This window comes from Molossus molossus, unplaced genomic scaffold (assembly GCF_014108415.1).
Source record: "Molossus molossus isolate mMolMol1 unplaced genomic scaffold, mMolMol1.p scaffold_m16_p_22, whole genome shotgun sequence".
Lineage (NCBI taxonomy): Eukaryota > Metazoa > Chordata > Mammalia > Chiroptera > Molossidae > Molossus > Molossus molossus.
In genome coordinates this window covers 27,951,425-27,973,392 of record NW_023425358.1, presented here as the reverse complement: position 1 = coordinate 27,973,392, position 21,968 = coordinate 27,951,425, and the positions used below count along the sequence as shown (strand labels likewise).

The 21,968-nt window shown below is 49.2% G+C and overlaps 1 protein-coding gene across 1 annotated transcript in view; it reads left to right on the top strand.

Moving 5' to 3' along the window:
* Positions 1-1,339: 1,339 nt before the first annotated feature.
* Positions 1,340-21,968, top strand: part of CCDC60 (coiled-coil domain containing 60) — a 126,979-nt gene continuing 106,350 nt past the window's right edge. The window contains exon 1 of the mRNA XM_036277291.1: positions 1,340-1,429. Coding sequence (XP_036133184.1) covers positions 1,340-1,429 — 90 coding nt within the window. The remainder of the gene's footprint in view (positions 1,430-21,968) is intronic.

The window sequence follows — 21,968 nt, the reverse complement described above, 5'->3', positions numbered from 1 at the left end:
GATTGACACACATCAGTATTAATATCTGCTGTGAAATGAACACTGCACTGTAAAAATGACTACTTTTTCTCGGGGACAGAGTGTCAGAAAATCATGATCATTGTCACTGAACTAGGACTGCTTGTGTGCTCAGCCTTTACACACACTATCTGTGTTAATCCTTGACCATCTGGGGTAGAGTTGTTCTCCCCATTTTAAAGCTCTGGAAGCCAAGGCTCAGCAAAATTAGCCTCTTCTCCGGAGTCAGGCAGTGCAGTTAGGGGGTTAAGACCTTAGTGTTTAGAAGTCAAACAGGTCTGGCTTCGAATCCCAGCTCAGGCACTTTGTGTGGGACTATGAGCATGGTGTTCAATAGCCCTGTGCCTCAGTTTCCTAGCCTGTAAAACAGAGTCGTAAAATACCTTCCTTAAAGATGTTTTATGAGGATTGAGTTAAGATATGGGAAACAGAGCAGTGTCTAGCACATTCTAAGCACTCAAATGTCATTCGTGTGTGTGTGTGTGTGTGTGTGTGTGCACGCGCGCGCGTTGAAGAATGAGTAGGAGTGTGTCAGGTGGATAAAGAAGATAAATGGGTACCTCAGGTTAAGGTAATTGCCGGGCTGAAGTCATACCCTGAGCTACCCAACCCAAGACACAAGAAATCACTAGTGGTAAGTGGCAGGACAGAACAGAATTTGAAAGAAATTAGTCACTTGTAGTTAGAGAGAAAGGGGAGAGACCTTCAGGCCTAAGAGGAGAAACTAGGGTTTGAAGAATGTGACCTGCTCCCAGCCACCGTCCCAGCAGCTTAGAGCTCGCAGCCCCGCCCCCATCAATCCCAGCCAATGAGGAAGCCCTCTTTGGCGTCTCGTTGCCAAGCAACCGAGCGGGTTCAGCCTGGCAGTTTACAGCCGTTTTCTCTCCCTTGTAGTGGGAACCTGAGCCGCACGCTGGAGCCGACTTAAAATGGGGACCTGGGGGCCCCGCCATGGGCCCCCCTCGGACTTTATCAGTGGAGTTTTATTTTTTTAGTTCATATTTTATTTTTGTTTATACAAGAGAAAGATACCCCTCGTCAAAGAGGAGGAAAGCTCATAAAAATTTGTAACTTTCAAAAAAGTGAATAATTCCAGGCTTTCCTCATCCACTCCACCTGGATTTCCTTACCCTGTTGGCGGGAGACCCAGATGACTTGCTTTCCATCACTCCTGGGTCAGAAACCTCTTTGGAGTCTGTAATTGGCACTTGGGGGTCAGCGGGAACTTGCCGGAGCTTCTCACACCAGTGGCTGCTGAGGTAGAAGATTCTGGAAAAACTCTAACCTTGGGGACACAGGTTAAGCCTGAAGGATTTCCAAGATGACCAAGGCTCCAGTCACCAAGAAGGTTCAGAGTATCTCCAATGCAGGGGCCCTCCAGCCCTTTTATGCATCAGGACATCTGTCAAAGGTAAGTTTCCCCTCTCTGCCAAAACCAGACATGTTTTCAAGACCAAGGGGAATAGGAATTAGCCTCTGGACCAACAAGGGGCAGGGGAAGAGAGAGGAGTTGTGTAATTTAAGTGTCGAGAGACATCCTCGTTGCTCTCAGTGGTGAGCTGGGCCATCCTATTAGCCGGTAATTCCAAAATGATGGGATGAATTGGCGGTGACACTGTAGAACATCAGGAAAAAAATGAAGATGAATTGAAGGTTTGCCGTTGCAGAAATTATTTTCAGAGATCCGCTGGGCTTGAGGTCCGCGCCCATTCTCTCTCTCACCTAGTGCACGCGCGGTGCCAAACCTTGCGTTTTGAAGCCCGACTTTGCTCCTTGCTGGTTACTGACATTAGACAAGTTGCTTAGCATCCCTGAGCCTTCATTTCTGTGTTTCCCAAGTGAGTACAGGAACGTCAGCTTGGCAGAAACAGTGCGAGGATGAAGGGGGGGAAGATACGGAAAGTGTTTGGCGCGATACTAACACTTGGTAATGGGGAGAAGTGACATGAAATGCCATTGTTGATATAATGATCAGAGTTAAGTGTTTCTGTTTTTTAAATGATCGGAACTGGGCAGGCCAGTTATGTCTTTGCTCAGTGTGTCTGTTATTGTGTGTCCTGAGATCACCACTGATTGGCCAAGGTAGGTGAACCATGCGGGAGAGGGTCAAAGGCCACACGGGCCCACTGTGGTACCCAAAATTCTGCCCCGGGAAGGAGGACCTGGGGGGGGGGGTCAGTGCACAGAAGAGAGCTTAAAATTCAGTCATGCTCACGTGGGAGTCCAAAGTGTTCTGAGCTTCTAGCTTCTAGGGATTAACACACCTCTATGCACCGCTCATAGTGAGCTCACTCTGCAAGGCACGGTCTTCACGTGTCTCCTTTCATCCCACAATGTCACGCAGAAGTGGCTTTCGCCCAGCAGCCCCCTCTGGGACTGAACAGGTGGGGAGAGGTGAAGGAGCGAAAGGACGAGGAGCAAGGTGGCAGTTTCAGAAGCAGAGGTGAGTGTGAGCATGGGCAGTGGGCACAAAGAGCCTGGGTTTGGACCCTGCTCTGCCTCTCAGCAGCCTTGTCACCTTGGGCAAGTCGTGGCTCTTCTCTGCTTCAGTGTTGCCATCTGTAAAGTGGGAGTATCCCAGTGCCCCCTCACGGGGGTGTTGTGAGCATGACACGATATGCCCAGAGCTCCTAGAACAGCTCCTGACACATAGTAAGCACGCCTGAGATGTTAGCTATATTGTGATTTCATTCGTTGAGCAAACACTTACTGAGCCCTTGCTATGTGCTCTTGGAACACATGAGACCTGCCTTTAAAAATGTCATCATCTATAGTGTGTATGTTGGGGATGGGGAGTAAAAGGGTGATTATAATGCAGGGTGATTAATGGTGTGCTGGGGACATATCACTGGGTGTTGTGGGAACTCAGAGAAGGACAGCTAACTCAGATTCATCTGTGTGTGTGTGTGTGTGTGTGTGTGTGTGAGAGAGAGAGAGAGAGAGAGAGAGAGAGAGAGAGAGATCCGAGGCCATATATTCAAGTAAATGCAATAGACTTTGCCATCTGAGAAGAAGAAAGCAGAGGAAGATAAAGAGGTTGAGTGGTTGGAGTGATATCTCTGTCTTGGGACAAAGGCTGGAGGGACTCGGGGAGGTCAGGAAAAGGGGAGGGGCTTCTGGAGAACTGATGGATCCACTCAGACCTCAGACACTTTGCAGTCCTGCTGCCCCTGCACCACTTTCTAGGGAAACAGGTAGACTTCCAGGATCATGTCTTTAGAAATTTCAACGTCTCGAGCTACTGGAAAGCACTGGCTAACCGAAACCAGGCTAATTAGACACTGACGAGCCACAGGGAAATATATAGAGATTAGGCTCGACCTCAGGAGCACATCAATCAGGAAGAATTGCTGTGGCGGTAATGACAGTCGCGTGTACTGAGTACCCACCGTGCGCCAGGTTCGGAGCTATGTCAGAGCCGCCTGCATGCAGCATGTCAAAGTACAAACAGCCACCTCCTCATGAGTGAGATGGCAACGCCGAGGTTCAGGGAGGACAGGTCCCTTCTCAGGGACACTCTGCCAGCAAGAAACAGGGCAGGTATTTGAACTCCATTCTGTCTGCCTCCAAAGTTCAAGCCCTCTCTGCCCCGCCATGCTAATCAAACAGTGACAGTTAGCATACGCCAGGGAGGTGACAGAAAGAAGATGTGATGTTCAATCACTGGCTTCAAATAGTTTTTAGGTTTGTTGGGGGTGAGGGGGTGACATATACAAAGAGAATAACAAATGTCAGGCAGCGGGTAACTGTCCAGTGAGACTTATTCTGGGGAAAGATCTGGCTTCACAGGGGAGGCGACGGAGGCCACGGTGGGCTGCACAGTGATGTCACTTACTACGAGTCCACCACCTGTTAGTGAACAGGTAAGACTTGGGGAAGACCCCAGCGTGGGTCCTGAGGCCCTCTGCAGCCAGCCATTTTCTTTCTCCAGAGACAGAAGTTGCGACATCGCAACGGATGTTGAACAATGGCACCCTGCCTTGCACAACATCCTCATGCAGTTTTCTTCAGTGGAAGGAATCTGAATAACACATGCGAATGATCTGCTTGAATGGCTTCTCTTGATGAAGCCTTCTGTGGGGCTCTGGCTCCCTGATCTGTGACACAGTCCCCTCTCCCTTGTCTCCCAGGATTGCCATGGGGGAGGGAGAGCGCAGGGCATGTGAAGACACCATGAACCCACATTTTCTTCCTTGGAAAAGTAAAAAAAAAAAAAAAAATAGAGAGGCACTTGGAACACCCCATCCATATTCCAGAATGGAAATGCAGAAATAAGATTTGGCAAAAACTCCAGAAAGGTGCAGAATTCTCTATGTAAGCTCCGTCTCTTGGTGCCTGGAGTTTCTATCTCACTCATTAAAAACCCCGACAGAGCCCTGGCTGGTTTGGCTCAGCAGTGAGAGCGTCAGCCCGAGGACTGAAGGGTCGTCGGTTTCATTCCCAGTCAAGGGCACGTACCAGGGTTACAGGTTCGATCCCTGGCCCTGGCGGGGTCGTTCGGGAGACAGCCAATCAATGTGTGTCTCTCACATCGATGTTTCTCTGTGTGTGTCTTTCTCCCTCCCTCCCATCACTCTATCTGGAAAAATCAATAGAAAAATAGCCTTGAGTGAGGGTTGACCCCTGCTCCAAAAAAAGAAAAGAAAAGAAAAGAAAAGAAAAGAAAAGAAAAGAAAAGAAAAGAAAAGAAAAGAAAAGAAAAGAAAAGAAAAGACCCAGACAGAAAAGGAACTTCCCTAATTTGGGGCGGATCCTAAGACAGCCAAGAGTCATACTGAGTGCTTTGCACATATCCTAGCTTAGAGATTAAAAGAGCAGATTCTTAACAAACTATGTGGGTTCAAACCCCAACTCTGCCTCTTTACTAGATGGCATAGCCCCAAAGAAATTGGTTTCTCTCTGTGCCTCAGTTTCCGTGTGGGGAACTGAACTGGCACACCTTATTTTATCTAATCTAAGACATCTTCCATTTCAAGATGCATCACAATTACTCTGTGCCACTAAGAAGAGAGAGAAAAAAAACCTCTACCAATTAAACTGTCACCTGTTTCAATGATAAAATGTGCCTGGCTTCAGAGATGTTACAAGGTGGGAAGAAACTGTATCTTAGAATAGATGAAATACGGCTAAACATACTCCTCACTCAGGGGGTTGTTGTGGGGATTCGATGAGTTAATATAGGTAAAGCTCTTAGGACAGAGCCTGGCACAGTGTAAATACACTATGATGTTTTATTTAAGCCTTTAATCGGCCCTGTGATAAAGGTGTTATTATTAACCCCCTTTTGCACCTGGCAAGACTGAGGCTTAAGGAGCCCCCAGAGCCTGGTTCTCTGTTAAGAGGTGAGTTGGCAGGTTTGGGGAGAAGGGAACAAATCAGGTGGAATTTTGGAGAGACCCTGGCCTGAGCTTCTCGGCCCCCAGCCCCGTGGCAAGAATGAGGATGCTCATAGAAAGTCTGACAAGTCCAGCGGTACATACGGCCAGGCTGCCCAGAGTCAGACGAGAACCCACCCTGGCCGGTTTGGCTCAGCGGTTAGAGCGTCGGCCCGTGGACCAGAGACCCGGGTTTGGTTCCCACTAAGGACGCGTACCTCGGTTGCAGTTTGTCCCCCGCCCTGGTTGGGGTCGTGTGGATGGCAACCACTTAATGTGTCTCTCTCACATCAATGTTTCTCTCTCTCTCTTCCTCCCTCTTTCCCTCCTGCTCTATCTGAAGATAAAATGCAAAAATGTCCTTGGGTGAGGATTAAAAAAAAAAGGAGAACCCACATACTATAGAAGGATTTCCCCGCAAAGAAACTTTGATTCCCAGCCCGATTTTCCATGGCAAACACAAAATGATTTTCCTCCTTGTCCAGACAGAAGAAGTCGTGGCCTGAAGAGGTACGTGTGAGTCATGGTCTTTGTTCAAAGGGGGCTCAGTGCTGGGTGACTTCGCTCGCCTCTCATCACCAAGGCCACGCCCCCTGCACAGAATCACTGATGACCCTAAAACAAATCCACCGAGACCACGCCCCCTGCACAGAATCACTGATGACCCTAAAACAAATCCACCGAGACCACGCCCCCTGCACAGAATCACTGATGACCCTACAAAAAAATACACTGAGACCACGCCCCCTGCGCAGAATCACTGATGACCCTAAAACAAATCCACCGAGACCACGCCCCCTGCACAGAATCATTGATTACCCTAAAAAAAATACACCGAGACCACGCCCCCTGCACAGAATCACTGATTACCCTAAAAAAAAAAAAATTCGCCGACCACATGAATCGATTCTGAAGAACCCCAGCCAGCTGCACCTTCGTTTTTCTACCCCTGATGACTTCGGCCAGGAAAATAGCAGCGAGTCCTTTTCTCTCTCCAGGGCGTCCTCTGGCTCCGCTGTTCCAGCGGGAGACAACTGCAGACGCCCACTTGTTCCGCGTTTCGTTAGCCCTGATGCCTTGGACGCGCGGTGCCTGCCCAGGCGGATCTCGCTGTGTCTACTGTCAGGCCCACGTGACAGCCGGGCTCCCCACCGTGATAAATCAGGAGGCGGATGAGGCTCGTGTTCATTACCTCCCAACACAGGGAGAGCAATAGGCACTTTCTTCATGCTGCACGGAGCGAAGCGAGGTCTTGTCTGGACTGCAGAGAGGCGGCTGGTGCACACGGGCGGTGAGGGTGGGGGAGGGGACGGGAGAAGAGACATCAGAGTCCAGCTGAGGGCATGCAAAGCTTAGTGACTGAGCAGGAGCTCTGCCTCTGAAGCCAGACAAAGGTGGGTTCAAAGCCCCTCTCTGACACTCTCTAATATGAGGTTCTGTGAAATGGGTTGAACACGAATAGGAGCTACTGCATGGATGTTTTGGACGGAGTAAACAAAATAACATGTGAGCCCTGGCCGGTTTGGCTCAGCAGTCAGAGTATTGGCCCTCTGACCAATTTCCTAGGTTAGATTCGAGTCAAGGGCACGGACCTCGGTTGCGGTTCATCCCCGGCCCTGGTCAGGTCGTGCAGGAGGCAACCAGTCAAGGTGGCTCTATCACATCGATGTTTCTCTCTCTCCCTCCCTCCTACTCTATCTGAAATAGAACAATATCCTTGGGTGAGGAATAAAAAAGTAAAAATAAAATAAAATAAAATAAAGTAACACGTGAAATATTGAGCACAGTACGTGACGACTGCTTGTTATTATTACTTGTCGGACTGGACTGAGGGCCACCATATCCACTTGGAAGACACCGTCACGCCCAGATACGAAGTCTAGAGGAAGCTGAGCACTACCTGTGAAGTCACGTTGCAGCGGGTCCACCAGAGGCCATGTCCCAGTTTAAGGATTGAAGGGGAGACACCGCTCTGGGGAGAATTTTTAGAACTGGTATGACAGCGTATCTGCAAGAAGGGTGAAGTCACTCCAGGGGAGAATTCATCCTGATAACAGGAATGCTTGACCCAGTGAAAAACCGTGGTTGTCAGAAAGGGCGTGCCTCTGAGCATGAGTTGAGTCCCTTGGATTTCACTCTCAGCCCAGTCCTATTACTCGTGTTTGAACCCCACGAAGAACCAGAAGGACGTGAGAAGAAAGGAAAACCCCAGAGCAGCCAGTGTGGCTCAGTGGACTGAGTATTATCCCACGCACCAAGAGGTTACCTGTCAGGGCACATGCCTGGGTTGAGGGCTTGATCCCTGGACATGAAAGAGGCAGTTAGTCAATGTTTCTCTCTCTCCTCTCCTCTCTCTTTAAAATCAATAAAAACATATTAAGAAGAAGAAAAAAAGAATACCCTAATATATCAATTGGGATCATTTTTGTCTGTAAGAGAAAAACTGAAAAGCAGTGACATACAAAATGAACTTATTTTTCTCATATAAGAAATCTGGAGGTGGATGCCTGTGGGCACTGGTTCAGGAGCTCGATAATGTCAGGACTGGCAGGTCCTTTTCCCTCATGATCACAGAATGGCTGCCCCAGCTCCAGGCATCACAATCTCATTCCAGCAGAAAAAGTGAAGAGTGAAAGCTATAGCCATCCCTTTTCTGATGCGAGCAAAGGCTTTGGAGGAAACTTCGCAGCATATTTCCTATTATGTCTCCTTTGCCAGAACAGTCACCTGCCTTCTGTAAGGGCAAGAATGGCTGGGAAGTGGGTCTCCAACACGACTGGAAAGCAGTGGCAAGGGAGAGGAGTGAAGGTGAGTATCAGACTGACTGATCAGCAGCAACTGGCACGAATGATTTCACAGAGACTCAGGCAATGCGGGTCCCAAGCGAGACACGGACAGAGAGCAACCCAAAGAAGGGAGACCTCCCCACCCCACACAGCAACTGCCTAGGAATCTCAAGAGCGCTCATCCATGGTGGTACTTTAATTTTTTTCATCTTTATTGATTTTTAGAGAGGAAAGGGGAGGGAGGAGAGAGAGAAACATCGATGAGAGAGAACATCGATTGGCCGCCTCCTGCCTGCCCCCCACTGGGGATTTGGCCCAATCCTGGGCATGTGCCCTGCCCGGGAATCAAACCAGCGACCTCTTGGTGCATGGGTCGGCGCTCAACCACTGAGCCACACCAGCAGGGCCACACAGTACTTTAAAAACCAGCACAGTATCCATCAGAGAGCTGTGTGGACTAAGAATATAGAAGCCTCCAATGGGAACATTCAACTAATACAGGGTGGAAAGAAAGTAGGTTTACAGTTTATCATATGGAAAATAATACAATAATTAATAAATAATAATACAAGAGTAAGCGCTATTTTGCCCTGGCTGGCTTGGCTCAGCAGCTAGAGCATCAGCCTGTGGACCGAAGGGTCACAGGTTTGATTCCTGGTCAAGGGCACGTGCCTGGGTTGCAGATTGGATCCCTCGCCCTAGTGAGGGTCGTGCAGCAGGCAACCAGTCGATGTGTCTCTCTCACATTGATGTTTCTCTCTCTTTCTCTCTTTCTCTCTCTCTCTCTCTCTCTCTCTCTCTCTCTCTCTCTCTCCCTCCCTCCCTCCCTCCCTCCCTTCCACTCTATCTAAAAAGCAATGGAAAATATCTCCTGGTGAGGATTAAAAGAAAAAAATAAACGCTGTTTCGCGTACTCACAACTGTAAATTTTCTTCGGTCCCACCCTGTATTTACTGAGCTCCGAGAATATGCCAAGCATGATTTTAGGTGTTGGGGATGCCACAGCGAAAAAAAGACAATCACACCGAACCCCTTTCTGGAAACTCTGAGAAATATATACGTACAGGAAATAACACGAAGAAAGAGCTGAGACCGTGGAATGTGCCCCGTCTTTATTCCTGTGACCTCCATCCGTTTCCACCGCCTGGGGAGGCCCGAAGAAACTTTGATTCGATAAGCTTTTGCACAACTATAGGAAGAGACCTGTTCTTGACCCGCTCTCAGCATTTCCACGGCCTCTGAGACTCCGCTGTCAGCTGTTAAATTCAAAAGCTGCAGTATTTGTGGGGCTCAGTGGCAAGTGGCACTTTCATAGGACTGGACAGAAGTCAACTAAACCTTTCTTGGACGGACTAAACCAACATATTTTTCTCGGAGATCCTTCCAATGGCTAAACTCAAAGCCATCATCACCGGTAATGGGACACCGTCTATCACAAGACGGTGGCATCGTCTCTTCTAAATTCCTGTTTTCAGACTCTGCTGAGAACATTTCTTTCGGGGGTCAGTTTTGATCTAATGTATTACTGCCTACATTGGCATGTATGTGATCTGTAGTTTTATTTAATAACTTGAACATTAGCCGCGTCTAGTAATCAGCAAGCCTGGAAGGGCCTTGGGGCTTGTGGATTTCACAAAGTGGGGAGATGACATAGCTGTGGTGGTTTCTGGAATGGGGACTCAAGGGGTCCATGGTGGGCTGTAGCTCAGTGACAGAAAATAATGCTCACTGTGGCCAGGGTCACCTGCCGAGGTCTGTATTTAACAGCCACTCTTGGGGAGGGTCACTAAGATGAATGAGACCCGGGGTCTTCTCTCCCAAGGAACCCACAATTCCTTTGGAGGGAAAATTTTTAAGTAACCACGAATCAAGATGACAAATAGGAAGCACGACAAAGAAAGGCGGCAAACATATGGGAGTTCCATTAGTTCTGTTATATATAACAGTGACACTACTCTGGCGAAGGAGACATAACAGGAAGCATGTGTTCTATGAGTCCTAGTGTGGGAAGAAATGTACAGTACCCACCTAACCTGAATCTTCAGCGTTGGCTGGATGTAGCTTTGTCTCGTACCGACAAGACACGGAACCAAAGCTAGATCTTCTTTTTGATCACAGCGGGGTGGGTGCATGTCACCGTTCTCCTGCAAGGTACAAGTTCTTTCTTGGTGCCCTGTCTGACAAAATGCTGCCCCACACAGCTCCAGGTGAATCTTTTAACACTCTCTCTCTCTCTCCAGAGTCGCCCAGGTTTTTCTATCCCGTGGGATTGTCAAATTAGGGAGGACTTTGCTCCATGAATTCCCACTACACTACAGCTTGCAATAACCAGAGAGGTCCAATGTGTTACGTCTCTCAAGTCTTTGCATTTCAGCAGAGCAGGGGTTCTCAGCCTTGGCACTGCTAACTTGGGGCCAACAGGTTGTCCTGGGCGTTGTAGGGTGTCGAGCAGCATCCCTGGCCTCCATCCTCTAGATGTCAGCAGTATCTCCAGCTGTGACAACTAACAATGTGTCCAGGTGTTGCCAGATGTTCCCTGGGGGGCAAAATCATCCCCGGTGGAGAACCACGGCAGTAGAGGACTACTGAAGTCCTGAATACCTCCCCCTAGTTGAATGCTTATCTGAGGGTGAGACATTCCCCATATAAATAAATACTGCGACTGTGTACCCAAATGTGCAGGCAGAAGCCCGAGCTTCCTCTTGACCTCGCCTTCTCCATCACCCCTATGTCCAATCATAAGGGGAGCTGTTCTGTGGACACTGCCTCCTTCCCCAAGGTCACCACCTGGTCCAGGGCACCATCGTCTCTAGCTTAGACTATTCCACCTGCCCCCGACTGCCCTGTTTACTTTCAATCTGACTGTCTTCCAACCCATTCTCTGTCAATGCAAGTATGATATTGTCACCCCCCTGATTACAAATTAAATGGCCCTCCGTTGCCCTCAAAATGAAGATTAATGTCTTTAACAAGGTTTCAAAGGCTCCGCATGATCTGGTCCCCGCCAACTTTTCGAGCCTCATTTCTGGTTAATTGTTCTACTCAGAAGCCAAACTGGCTTTTGAATATGCTGTGTTCTTCACGTGCTTTCTCCTGGAATGTTCTGTCTCTTTCTCTGTCTCTGTCTCTGTCTCTGTCTCTGTCTCTGTCTCTAGCTCTTTCTCTTTCTCTATCTCTATCTCTATCTCTTTCTCTATCTTTCTATTTCTCTTTCCATAAGATGTTTCCAGAGCACCTGGCATGGCCCTCGCCAGCATAATCCCAGCTCTCTCACTAACTAGCTACTTGACTTTGGACAAGTCACTTAACTTCTTTTCTTCATATTCATCTGCAGAACCAGGGAATCCAACCTGGCTTCCTCCTCGCCTTGCTCTGTGACTCTAGAGACCAAACAATGGCTATCACTTATCAAGTATCTATTGTTCCTCAAGTGCTTTACATATATCAACTCCTCAGTCCTGTGGGGCCAGTGCTGTCATTACCCCTATTTATAGAGATGAGGAAACTGAGTCTTAAGAGGGTGTGTGTGTGTGTGTGTGTGTGTGTGTTTCACTTCCCAGAGAAACCCAGATAAGTAGGTGATGGAGATGGGATTTGAATTCAGGACCAACTAACTAGACAGAGTCTCTGTGATCTTAAGATCAGCCCAGTTGGCTGCAGTAAGAAGGGGCAATGGACAAGTCTCTCTCTGAAAGGGGCGTCCGTGGGTACAATTTTAAAGAGTACATGCGAAAGTTTCTGGTGGAAAAAGGAAAGTGACAGTTTTAGCTGCAGGAAATGCAAACAAGAATGTGACTACGCCCGTGGCCACAGACAAGGACATTTGGATTTTCCTGCGCTCTTGGTCAAATACGCTAGCAAGCTTTTCTGGAAGAGAGACACGGCTGAGGATGTGGCGGGGGTGGGGGAAACTCTGTCTGTGGCTTCGACTCATCTTTCTAAATTATGTTCATTTCACTGAAGATTTATGAGCCATCTCTAATCAAAGTCACATTTCTAAGAGAGGCATAGTTTGATCCTGGGTCAGTACACTGCCAAGACCTGCCAGATAACACAGGGAGGAAGATAGGCCCAGATAATGAGGAATGAGTTTCTGCCTGAGATGTTGATCATCATAAACAGCTTAGTTGAGTTGAGTCATTTGGGCAAATATCTAGTTAAATGGATTCTGCCTGAATCCAGGCTCTGACCCACTAAACTTTTTTCTTTTCTACAAAAAACAAATGTTACCCTACATCATAATCGCCTATTTCTTGGATCCCACCACTAGACTTGGAGCTCTTTGAGGGAGTGGACCATCATGCCTTGCTTGTGATTCTATCCCCAGAGCCTAGCACCGTGCCTGGCAGGAGTCCACTGGTCTCTGGTGTTTATTCTCGGGACCAAGGATATCTCTCCATACAGAGGCAACAACACACCCCTCAATTAACCGTAAATTCCATTTGGAAAAGAGCCACAGGTGTTTTAATCACAGGTATACATCCGCACATGCTGTGTGCTCCATAAATGTGGATACCATCCCAGTACTTGCTAGGTACATGACCTTGGGCAAGTTACTCTCTGTGCCTCAGTTTCCCTACCTCCCAGATGGAAATCATGAGTTCCTGTCTTGTAGGGCTATTGGGAGGATCACTGAGATAATGCCAAGTACAGCCCCTGGCACATAGTAAGTGCTCATTAAATGTTATGTCTACACATTTCCACTTAGGGAGGGAAGCCATTGGCACCCAAATATCAAGATTACAACATTTAAATACTGACATTTCCAGAGATGATAACTCTCATGCTGATCATTTTTTATGCATTCAGGAAAAGGCAGCCAAAAGGGTAACATGACAAAAATGTTGCATTTCCAAGAGCCCTTGAAGAAAATGCCCAAAAGGCAATTAGCACATGACTGTCGCCTGTGTTGCTGTTGCTTATTAGCTGATTTCATCCTCTACTAATCAAACTGCTTCTCTGATATTTTTAGACCTTTTCAAAGAGGCCTTTCAAAACACAGGAAGCAATTTTATTGATGGGTAGCAAGGGATCTGAGAGAATGTAAGTCTGACATCCTCAGAGGGAAAGGAAAAACGATAGGAGTCAGGGAGCCTGCCACCGGGGTCCCCAGCCTGGACCACTCTGTAACCCCACATAGCCTCCTCGCCTTTCCCCTTTCTCCCCCCAACCAATAAATATCCCTTTTCCTGCAGCCCCAGGGCTTGAGATTTAAACTGCCTCAATAAAAGATAATTCTTGAGTTTCTTTGGCTGACCTTCCAAACTCACATCAGGCCTGAGGGACTTGGCGCCCGGGCCATGGATCATCCCGGGGTCCTGTTGCTGTCGCCTGCTCCGTGACCTCGGTCCCTCTGCATCACTTTCCTGACACTGAGTTGTCTCACCTATAATTGAATCTTGCGAAGATTCAAGATAATATCTGGAAAGACTGGATTCAGAATAATAACCGAGGTCGATTTATGAGTAATGTTATTCCACCTTTTTTAGTGTTTTGTGTACATGGGGACATGCTCTGTCATGTGTAATGCCAACATTGGATTTTTGCTAAAAAACAAAGTATAGTATTGAGAAAAAAATATCTATCTCTTCACGAATCATCCTTCTCTCGAAGTTTCCCTGGGGATAACAACATGAAGGATGCCTTTGTATCCTCCATGAGGTTAAAAGAGATGTTGATGATTGAAAATGAATGAAACGACATATTGGATATAGATATGGCTTATGGTGGTAATAAACATAACTGGTATGGCTGGCTGAGTGTTTAGCACGTGCCATCGACCCTCCTGTGAACTACCCAAAACTGTTCACTCCGCAGTGCTGAGAGACAGGCACCGTTACCCCCGGGTGCAGGTGAGGACACAGGCCAGGAGAAGCTGAATAACTTGACCAGAGTCCCCCGGCTGGTTGTGGACCATCTGGCATTCAAACCCAAGCTGGGTCAACCTGCAAGGTTCCCATTTTAAACCATTATGCATTATGTAGCAAAGCAAGCCTGGCGTTTTCTGGGGGTGAGTGGATTGGGGGAAAAGAAGAGCTTAAGGAAGGAAAACCACCTGCTTTGAGAGAGGGTAGAGAAAATCCTGACTGCATCCGTCGGTGCGTCACTTCTGTCTTGTCCTCACTCCCCAAGGTCAAAAGTCCACTCCACTCACCCCCAAAGTCCCTGAAGTCAGAAACGGACAAGCATCCCACGGGAAGCCTCTGTCCTAGCGTGTGCGATGTCAGTAGTCACACAAGTAATCTGTTCATTGATCGAAGTCTGGGATCCGGTCAAAACACGAATTCCTCTTTGCCTCTGGCTGCTGCCTCCGAATCTTTTCACGGGGGAACCTTGCCTGTGGCCCCTGCTTCGAAACAGCTATCCGGTGCCTCTCCTTGGCCGGCAGCCAGTCTCACAGGCTCTTGAAGTCACAAGACAGACACAGTCATGATGCAGGAACTAAAAACACTGATTCCACATATTATAATATATTGAGCACATTTCAACCTTTCCTCGAGGAGAAGCGTGTGCTCCCTCTCCTGCCTCTTAAGGACAGCGCCAGGCAAGCTACCTGCCATCAGGAGGGAGTGTGTCCTCTTCTTGCACCATGGAGATCCCCCACTCCCTTCAGCTTCCTGGAAGGGAAAATATGGGGTACAGGAAACTTTTTACCGGTATTGTCATCCGATGTCTCTATTCTCCCAGGACCAGCTGACATCTACTGTGTGAGGTCACCAGCCCTCCTTAAATAGTCGTTCTATTTTTTTTTTAACTTTTCCAGTTTTATTGAGATGTAATCGACATCTATTACTGTATACGTTTAAGGTGTACCGCATAATGGCGTGACTTAGAGCCGTTGTGAAATGCTTCCTGCAATTCAATTTAGTTAGCAGCCATCGTTTCATATAAATACAATAAAAGGAAAAGATTTTTCCTTGTGTTGAGAACTCTTAGGATTTACTCTTTTTTAAAATTGTAATTGATTTTAGAGAGAGAGGAGGGAGAGGGAGAGAGAGATAGAAACGTCGATAAAAGAGAAATAGCATCGGTCGCCTGCCTCCTGCACGCCCCTTACTGGGGATCAAGCCTGCAACTGGGGCATGTGCCCTGACTGGGAATCGAGCTGGTGAGCTCTTGGTGCCTGGGACCAGGCTCCACCCCTGAGCCACACCAGCCGGGCAGGACCTACTCTTAACAACTTTCCTGTATTGTGTATCACAGAGCAATGTTAGCTACAGACATCATGTTGTATGTTACATCCCTAGTAGGATGTATTTATCTCCTGTAGGCGCTTTGCTTGGGCCTCCAGAAGTTCCCCAGTACAGCCTTCTGAGCTATTCCGGTCTGTACACAGTGTAGCAGCTGTGCATGCCCCTCAGATTCTGGTTTACCAGTAGTCCACCCCACCCAACACCGGGGTCTCCCAACACCGGGGTCTCCCAACACCGGGGTCTCCCAGGCTGCTGGCGGGAGGATCCCAGGCTGACATTCCTGCCTTGGGTCTCACAGTTCATCCCCAGGTTCCACACACCCTGACCCAGCACTGCAGACAAGCACCAGCTTTTGTCCATGTCTCCACCTGCCCGGAAGTGCTCCCCAGCCCGCCTCGGTCTTCCGGGTTTTCCAGGAGGGTGTCAGAGCCCAGCCCTCAAGCCCCCCAGCTGCAGGGGTCACCTTTTAAGCTCTGGAGCAGCCCCACAGAGGGGGCCTCTCTGTCATTTCACTCGATGTGAGAGATGCAGCACCCTTTTCCCCTTGGGGTCAGGATTGCAAGCATCCCAGCACTATTGGTAAAGAAATGTCTTCACAACATTTCTATTGGTAAAGAAATGTCTCTCCTTTTCCACTCTTTTTTTATATATACAGGGCAGGCAAAAGTAGGTTTACAATGTATTCTCATATTATTATTTATATATTAACTACTATATTACTTACTTGTATTATTTGTCTGTTTCCATACGAACAACCCTATCTTCTTAAAGTGGTAAGAATTGGGGGGCCCATTCCCTGGAGTTTGATGCCCACGGAATGTTGGCTCCTCAGTCTGGACCATCCCACCTGTTGACTGTCTTGTCATCCTACCATCGACTGAGGGTTCAGTGCACCAGGTGACTTACAAACACCTTCCTGAGGCCTTACGACCGCCCTGGGAGTGAGGTGTTGTCACCTCCACTTTGCAGAGAAGAAAACCGAGGCTCAGAGACAAAAAGCGACTCGTGTGATGGAGAAGCCAAGGCTCAAAGCCGGGCTGGTCTGGCCTCAAACATCCAGTCCTCCCTCCCCGTCTGCATGGTACTCGGAGCTGTCGCATCAGCCGGGACGGAGACCTGGCTTCATCCCGAGTGTCCAAATTCAGCTGCAGACCGCGCCCCACGGCTGGATCCTGCTCAGTGCCGAGCCCGAGCTCCTGGGAAGTTACAGGAGCATTCTGGGGGGGGGGGGCACCTGGCGCTGTCCACAAAGCCATCAGATTGGCCATCTCATGGTCACTCACAAAATAGTGTCCGTTTTCTTCATCTTTGATATTAGAACATGGTCTTGCTGCAAACTGACTTGAAAGGAAGCTGAGCTCCATTGTCCCTTGTCCGCCTGTGATGGAAAATAGCCACTTCTGGCCCCAAAGGACCTTAATGAAGGGGCAGTAGGGTGGTCAGAGGTCAAACACCCCCTAGGCAGCCAGCCCTGATTCAGGAAAAATAGAAAACTCTCTCTCTCTCTGTCTTCCCTCCCTTCCTCTCTCCCTTCCCCCTCCTTCCTCTTCCTCTTCCCTTCCTCCTCCTCCTCCTCCCTGCATCTGTCCACCTCCTCCCCTTTGTATTATGACACTTAATTAATATTTGGTTACCTCTTCCTAGACTTCCTTTAAGTTTCTTTAATTATTGTACCAATTTCATCTGTTTCCAAAGAGAAGAGAGACACCCCAGACAGCCTGGCCACTTGGACAGCGGGGGAGCAGCCTCTCCGGCGGGTTGCTCAGCCATCCAACACCCAATCCCGACGCCTCGTGGGAGCATCACTGTCCTCTTGTCCGCCTGGATTGCCACGGAGCCTGTTCTGTAATTTGGTGCTTCAGCTAAAGAGATCGTCAGACAAGACTGATAACAGAGTGGCCCAGGTGACGTCTTAAAACCCAAAGCAGAGGAGCAGGAGGGTGTCTCCAGCTGTAAACGGCAGGCCCGCGATTCGTGCCGTTTCGGTTAAGGGTGTGTCGGGGTTTTTCAGCATAAATTGCCATTTTTCTGAGGGCCCGCTTTTCTGCTCTGACAAAGAAAAGGGGGGCTTTCTTTCCAGCTAGACACAGAGCCGAGGGCTGCAGGCAAATGGGGGGGGTTGGTTTGATAATGAACTTGATACCGGGTTACAATTCATTAATATAGAGCAGGCAATGGCTTTGCAGCTAATTACTTTATTTTACAAAGCCTGGTTCTCAACAGAGCATAGCGTCAGCTTCCAAAGGAAAAGAAAAAAAAAAAAAAAAAACCGTAGATGCCACAAAGGCCCAGCAGCTTCAAGGCAGAGATGGTACCGCTGTGTGGAAAGCATGAATTTACCAGCGTGCTGTCGCCGCCGATTCAGCCAGCACCGCGGAGCGCCCAGACGTCGGCTTTGCTTTCACGTGGAGGTAGATTTCAGGCCAGTGGAGCCTAAGGCCAAAGACGTCCTCTCTAGGGCGCAGGAGGCAGAACAGCCCAGACCAACAGATTCCCCCGTCCCGAGGGACTCTGAAGATGCGGGCCCGTCACCTAGAGTCACAGCGAAACCTGCACATGGAATCACACAGGATCTCCTCTCGTCTCTGGCTTCTTCCATTCAGCATGTTTCTGAGACGTAGCTTTGTTGTTGGGTATACCAGTAGTTTGTTCCCTTTTGTGCTGAACTGTGCTCCATTGTGTGAATATATCAAAGTTTATTCATTCACCGGTTGATGGATATTTGGGTTGGTTCTGGCTTTTCTTTCTTTTCAGTATGTGAACTGCTCTGAGAGGTGTGTCGGTGGTCATCACTGATGTACGTCCTGGGGGACAGAGCACGCCCCTGCCCGTGTGTGAGCCCTGGGGGGGCCGCATTGGACAAGTCACTCCACGCACAGAGAGAGTTGCAGAAAGGCACGCACAGGCTGGAGCAAACAGCAGGGCCCCAGGAAGAGCTCCCCGGAGAAGCCTCAGGGATGAGAATCAAGGGTGACCGGGAGCAAATGAAATGAAGACCGAGGCACACTCTGGGGTGTAATAGAAAACTCGATGTGGACGGCAGACAGAAATTAACGCATCGTTCAACATCCACACAGTGAGAGGGACACAACAGATATTTCAAAAACATATTATTTCATTGAATCCTCAAAACAACTCTGAGAAGTATATGAAGCTCAATTTGACCCATGAGGAGCCTGAGATTCAGGGGGACAGGCTAACTTGTCCCACGTGACACCATTAGTGGTCAGTCAAGAGCTAGAGCTGGTTCTGTCCAGGTTCTCAGCTCCTGCTTCCTCCCTGACCTCTGGCCACCCCGGTTAGGCTGCCGTCAGGGGAGGTGGAAAGACAGACGAGGAAAGGGGCCACTCATCCCTGGCATGCACTGGACATTAAAAACCGCAGACCTGTTTATTAAATGAATACACAGCTAAGACAAGGACACACTTTAGCATATAGCTGTATTTCCTTAATTGCTTAAGAATGCAAGTGAAGAGACATCACTTCCAAATTGATCAAATCCTACCCATTCTGCCCTCACTATGTCACATTATACAAATAGAAACTCGTGTGTGTGTGTGTGTGTGGTGGTCAGAGGCAAGAGCTAGAAGAAAGTGCGATCAGAGGCATACCAGGCGTTGTTTACAAACTGAAGGGCAGAGGGGGTCTACCAGTTAACCGAAGCGAGGTGCATAGCCCCGCCAGTGAACTCCTGTGCTCAGAAGCAGTGAGCGAGGATGCTGCCGAACAATGGAAGAGACGTTGGGAGCTTGCGTCGTTGACGCTGCCTGCATGTAATTCACTCCCCTTTCCAGGGACGCAGCCTTAGCCGGGTGTGTGTGTGTGTGTGTGTGTGTGTGTGTGTGTGTGATTAGAATGCCGGCAGAGGCTGGCCTTGCCGGGAAACACACACAGCCGCCTGCCAGCCAATGGAGGCCAGAGACAGCCTCGCGCCAGTCAACTCACTAATTGCGGGCACCTAGTCTGCTTTGTAAGCGAAGGGCACTGGGGCTGACATCACAATGCTTCACGGTCCCGGGCCTCCCGCCGGGGTCCTGGCTGAACAGCGATAGTGACAGCCTGCTCAGGCTGCCTGCACCGGGGTGCTGTACCCCTCCACTGCAGGATTCAGGCCGCTCGCAAGGAGATGAGCTCCCTCATTTCACCCTCGAGCAAACAGAAGGGGGCGAGCTCATGTTCCCCATTGTAAAGATAAGGACACTGGGGATGAAAAGGTTCAGTGACTTGGTCCAGGGAGCCCGTGATTTTGAACTTCGCTCTAGCCTGCATCCATACCTCTGAGGGCAGAGGGGTCAGGGCAGGGACAGGGTGGGGACAGGATGACAAACTCTCCCCCAAGAGAGGTCCTGTGAAACCCCAACCCCCTACAGACAGAGAAACTGTGCTCTGGGGATAGGGATGGGGGGCTCCATGAGGAAATCTAAGTAGTGAGAGAGAATCTTAACATCCCCATAAAAGGGAACAGATTACCTGCAAACACCACCAAACACGAAGCCCCCAGCCACGCTTGCATGGCTCAGGCGACACTCTCTGCCCACCGCCTCGGAGAACAGGGGTTCATTGGCAGAGAATGTGCCCATTCTCCTGATTTTATATATAGGAAAACTGAGTCCCAGAGCAACGACAGTGGGGCCGTAAGGGTCTCTTACACAAATATAGTCTTCAGGGACCCACCTCGGGGAACCTGGGGGATCAAGGTGAGCCACCCCAGGGACATCCCCTAGGTGATAATAGAAGTAACAGCAAACAGTCCTGCGGTACGCACCGTGAGCCAGGTATGCAGCCAACCCCTTGTACAGAAATGAATTCACTTAGCCTCCGAACAACCCCAAAGGGGAAGTGCTGTTATCATCTCCCCATCACATAAGAGGAAACAGGCACAGGGCGGTTAAGAGGTTAGCAGAGGCTCGGGGTCCCACCCTCTGAAGTAAGTGCATCGCCCACTGCTCACCGTTTGCACAAGAGGCTTCTACCTCCCCAGGAAGCGCCCTCAAGTCTTCTCCCTCCCCTGGTTTCTCCTCGGTCACTCACAGCTTTCCTTTCCTATGTGCTAATCCCACACCCTGTATCCGAGTCCCCCAGGCTCTGCATCTGCCGGACAGGAGCATCACAGCTTCCTCAACAATAGGGAGCGAGAGGTCCATTTCAGTGTTTGTGTGAAGGAGCTGAAGCAGACCTGGGTCTGAGTCCCAGTTTGCCCTTAACTGTGACCTTCAGTAACCTCATCCGATGTAGAGGTCAACACATGGGTGCTGTCCATCAGCTGACAAATGGATAAACAAGATGTGGTATATCCACGTGAGGGAATATTACTTGACCATGAAAAGGAAGGACGACCTGATGCACGCTACCAGGTGGAGGAAACTTGAAAACAGTCTGCTCAGTGAAAGAAGCCTGGCACAAAAGGGACACCTATTGTATCATTCCACTTATATGACATGTCTAGGATAGGCAACTCTATAGAGATGGAAAGATCAGTCGATGCCAGGGGCTAGGAGACTGTAGGATAGTGAGCTGATATCGAAAGAGTCTCTTTTTGAGCTAGAGAAAATGTTTTAAAACGGACTGTGGTGGGGATTGTAAATATCTGTGAATATACTAACAACCACAGAATGGTATGTTTTAAATGGAGGAATCACACAGTATATCACCATGAAGATGCTGAAGAAGAAGGAGAAAGGAGAGAAGGAGGAGGAGGGGGAGGAGGGGCAGGAAAGACAGCCTGGGTTCACACCCCAAATCTGCCAGTTTCGAGCTGCACAGCCTTGGAGCTAGTTATCTGGGCCGCCTTTTACCTTCTAGTAATAGCTGAGGATGAGCAAAAGATGTTAAAATATTTAGCAACCACATGGCAGGGACTCTGGCTACCTGTTAACCCTTTTGCTGCTGGATCGTGTGGCGGTCCAGGGGGGTAGAGGGGACGGACTGGGGTGACGGAGGGTGGGGGGCACAGGGCATACCTCTTTGCCCATCAGTAAAGAATTACACCTTCAGACTTCTGAGCTTAGGAACTTGCAATCAGGAGAGAAGCCACCGGAATCGGTTCGTCACCAGCGGTGACCGAAGCACCGTTTTCCAGTGCAGGGATTTCCATGTAATTAACACGAGTTCATCAGTGTGCCTGGCTCGGGTTTCCATGGAGACTCCCTGCGGTACATGAACGTGGCCGGGGTGGCCCCTGTCCCTTCGTCCCGGCTAGCCTCACTGACTCGCCCTCGTACTTTTCACACCCCAAATTCGATCCGCGCTAATGAGTCCTCTTCCTCTACCAGTGTCACCCTGCTCACTCTCCATTCCTTCTCCTCCTCCTCCTCCTTTCTTGCTATTCCTAACTAATATCCTGAGAGGAGAAAGGAAAGGGGGGGGAGAAAACCTGTTCTCTTGGGGACCGAGGAAGACCCGGGAAAGGTGGCGTGTCAGCCTCCCAGCGCGGAGAGACGTCTCAGCTGCCAGACCCGCCTGGGCTGCAGGACTCAGGCAGGCTCCCACGAGGAGATGACAAGTACACGAGCGTGACCTTATATGGGGCCTTTCTCGCCTCCGCTGGAGGAACAGACACTAAATCGGGGCCCGAGAAGTCGCCATATTCGGAAAGA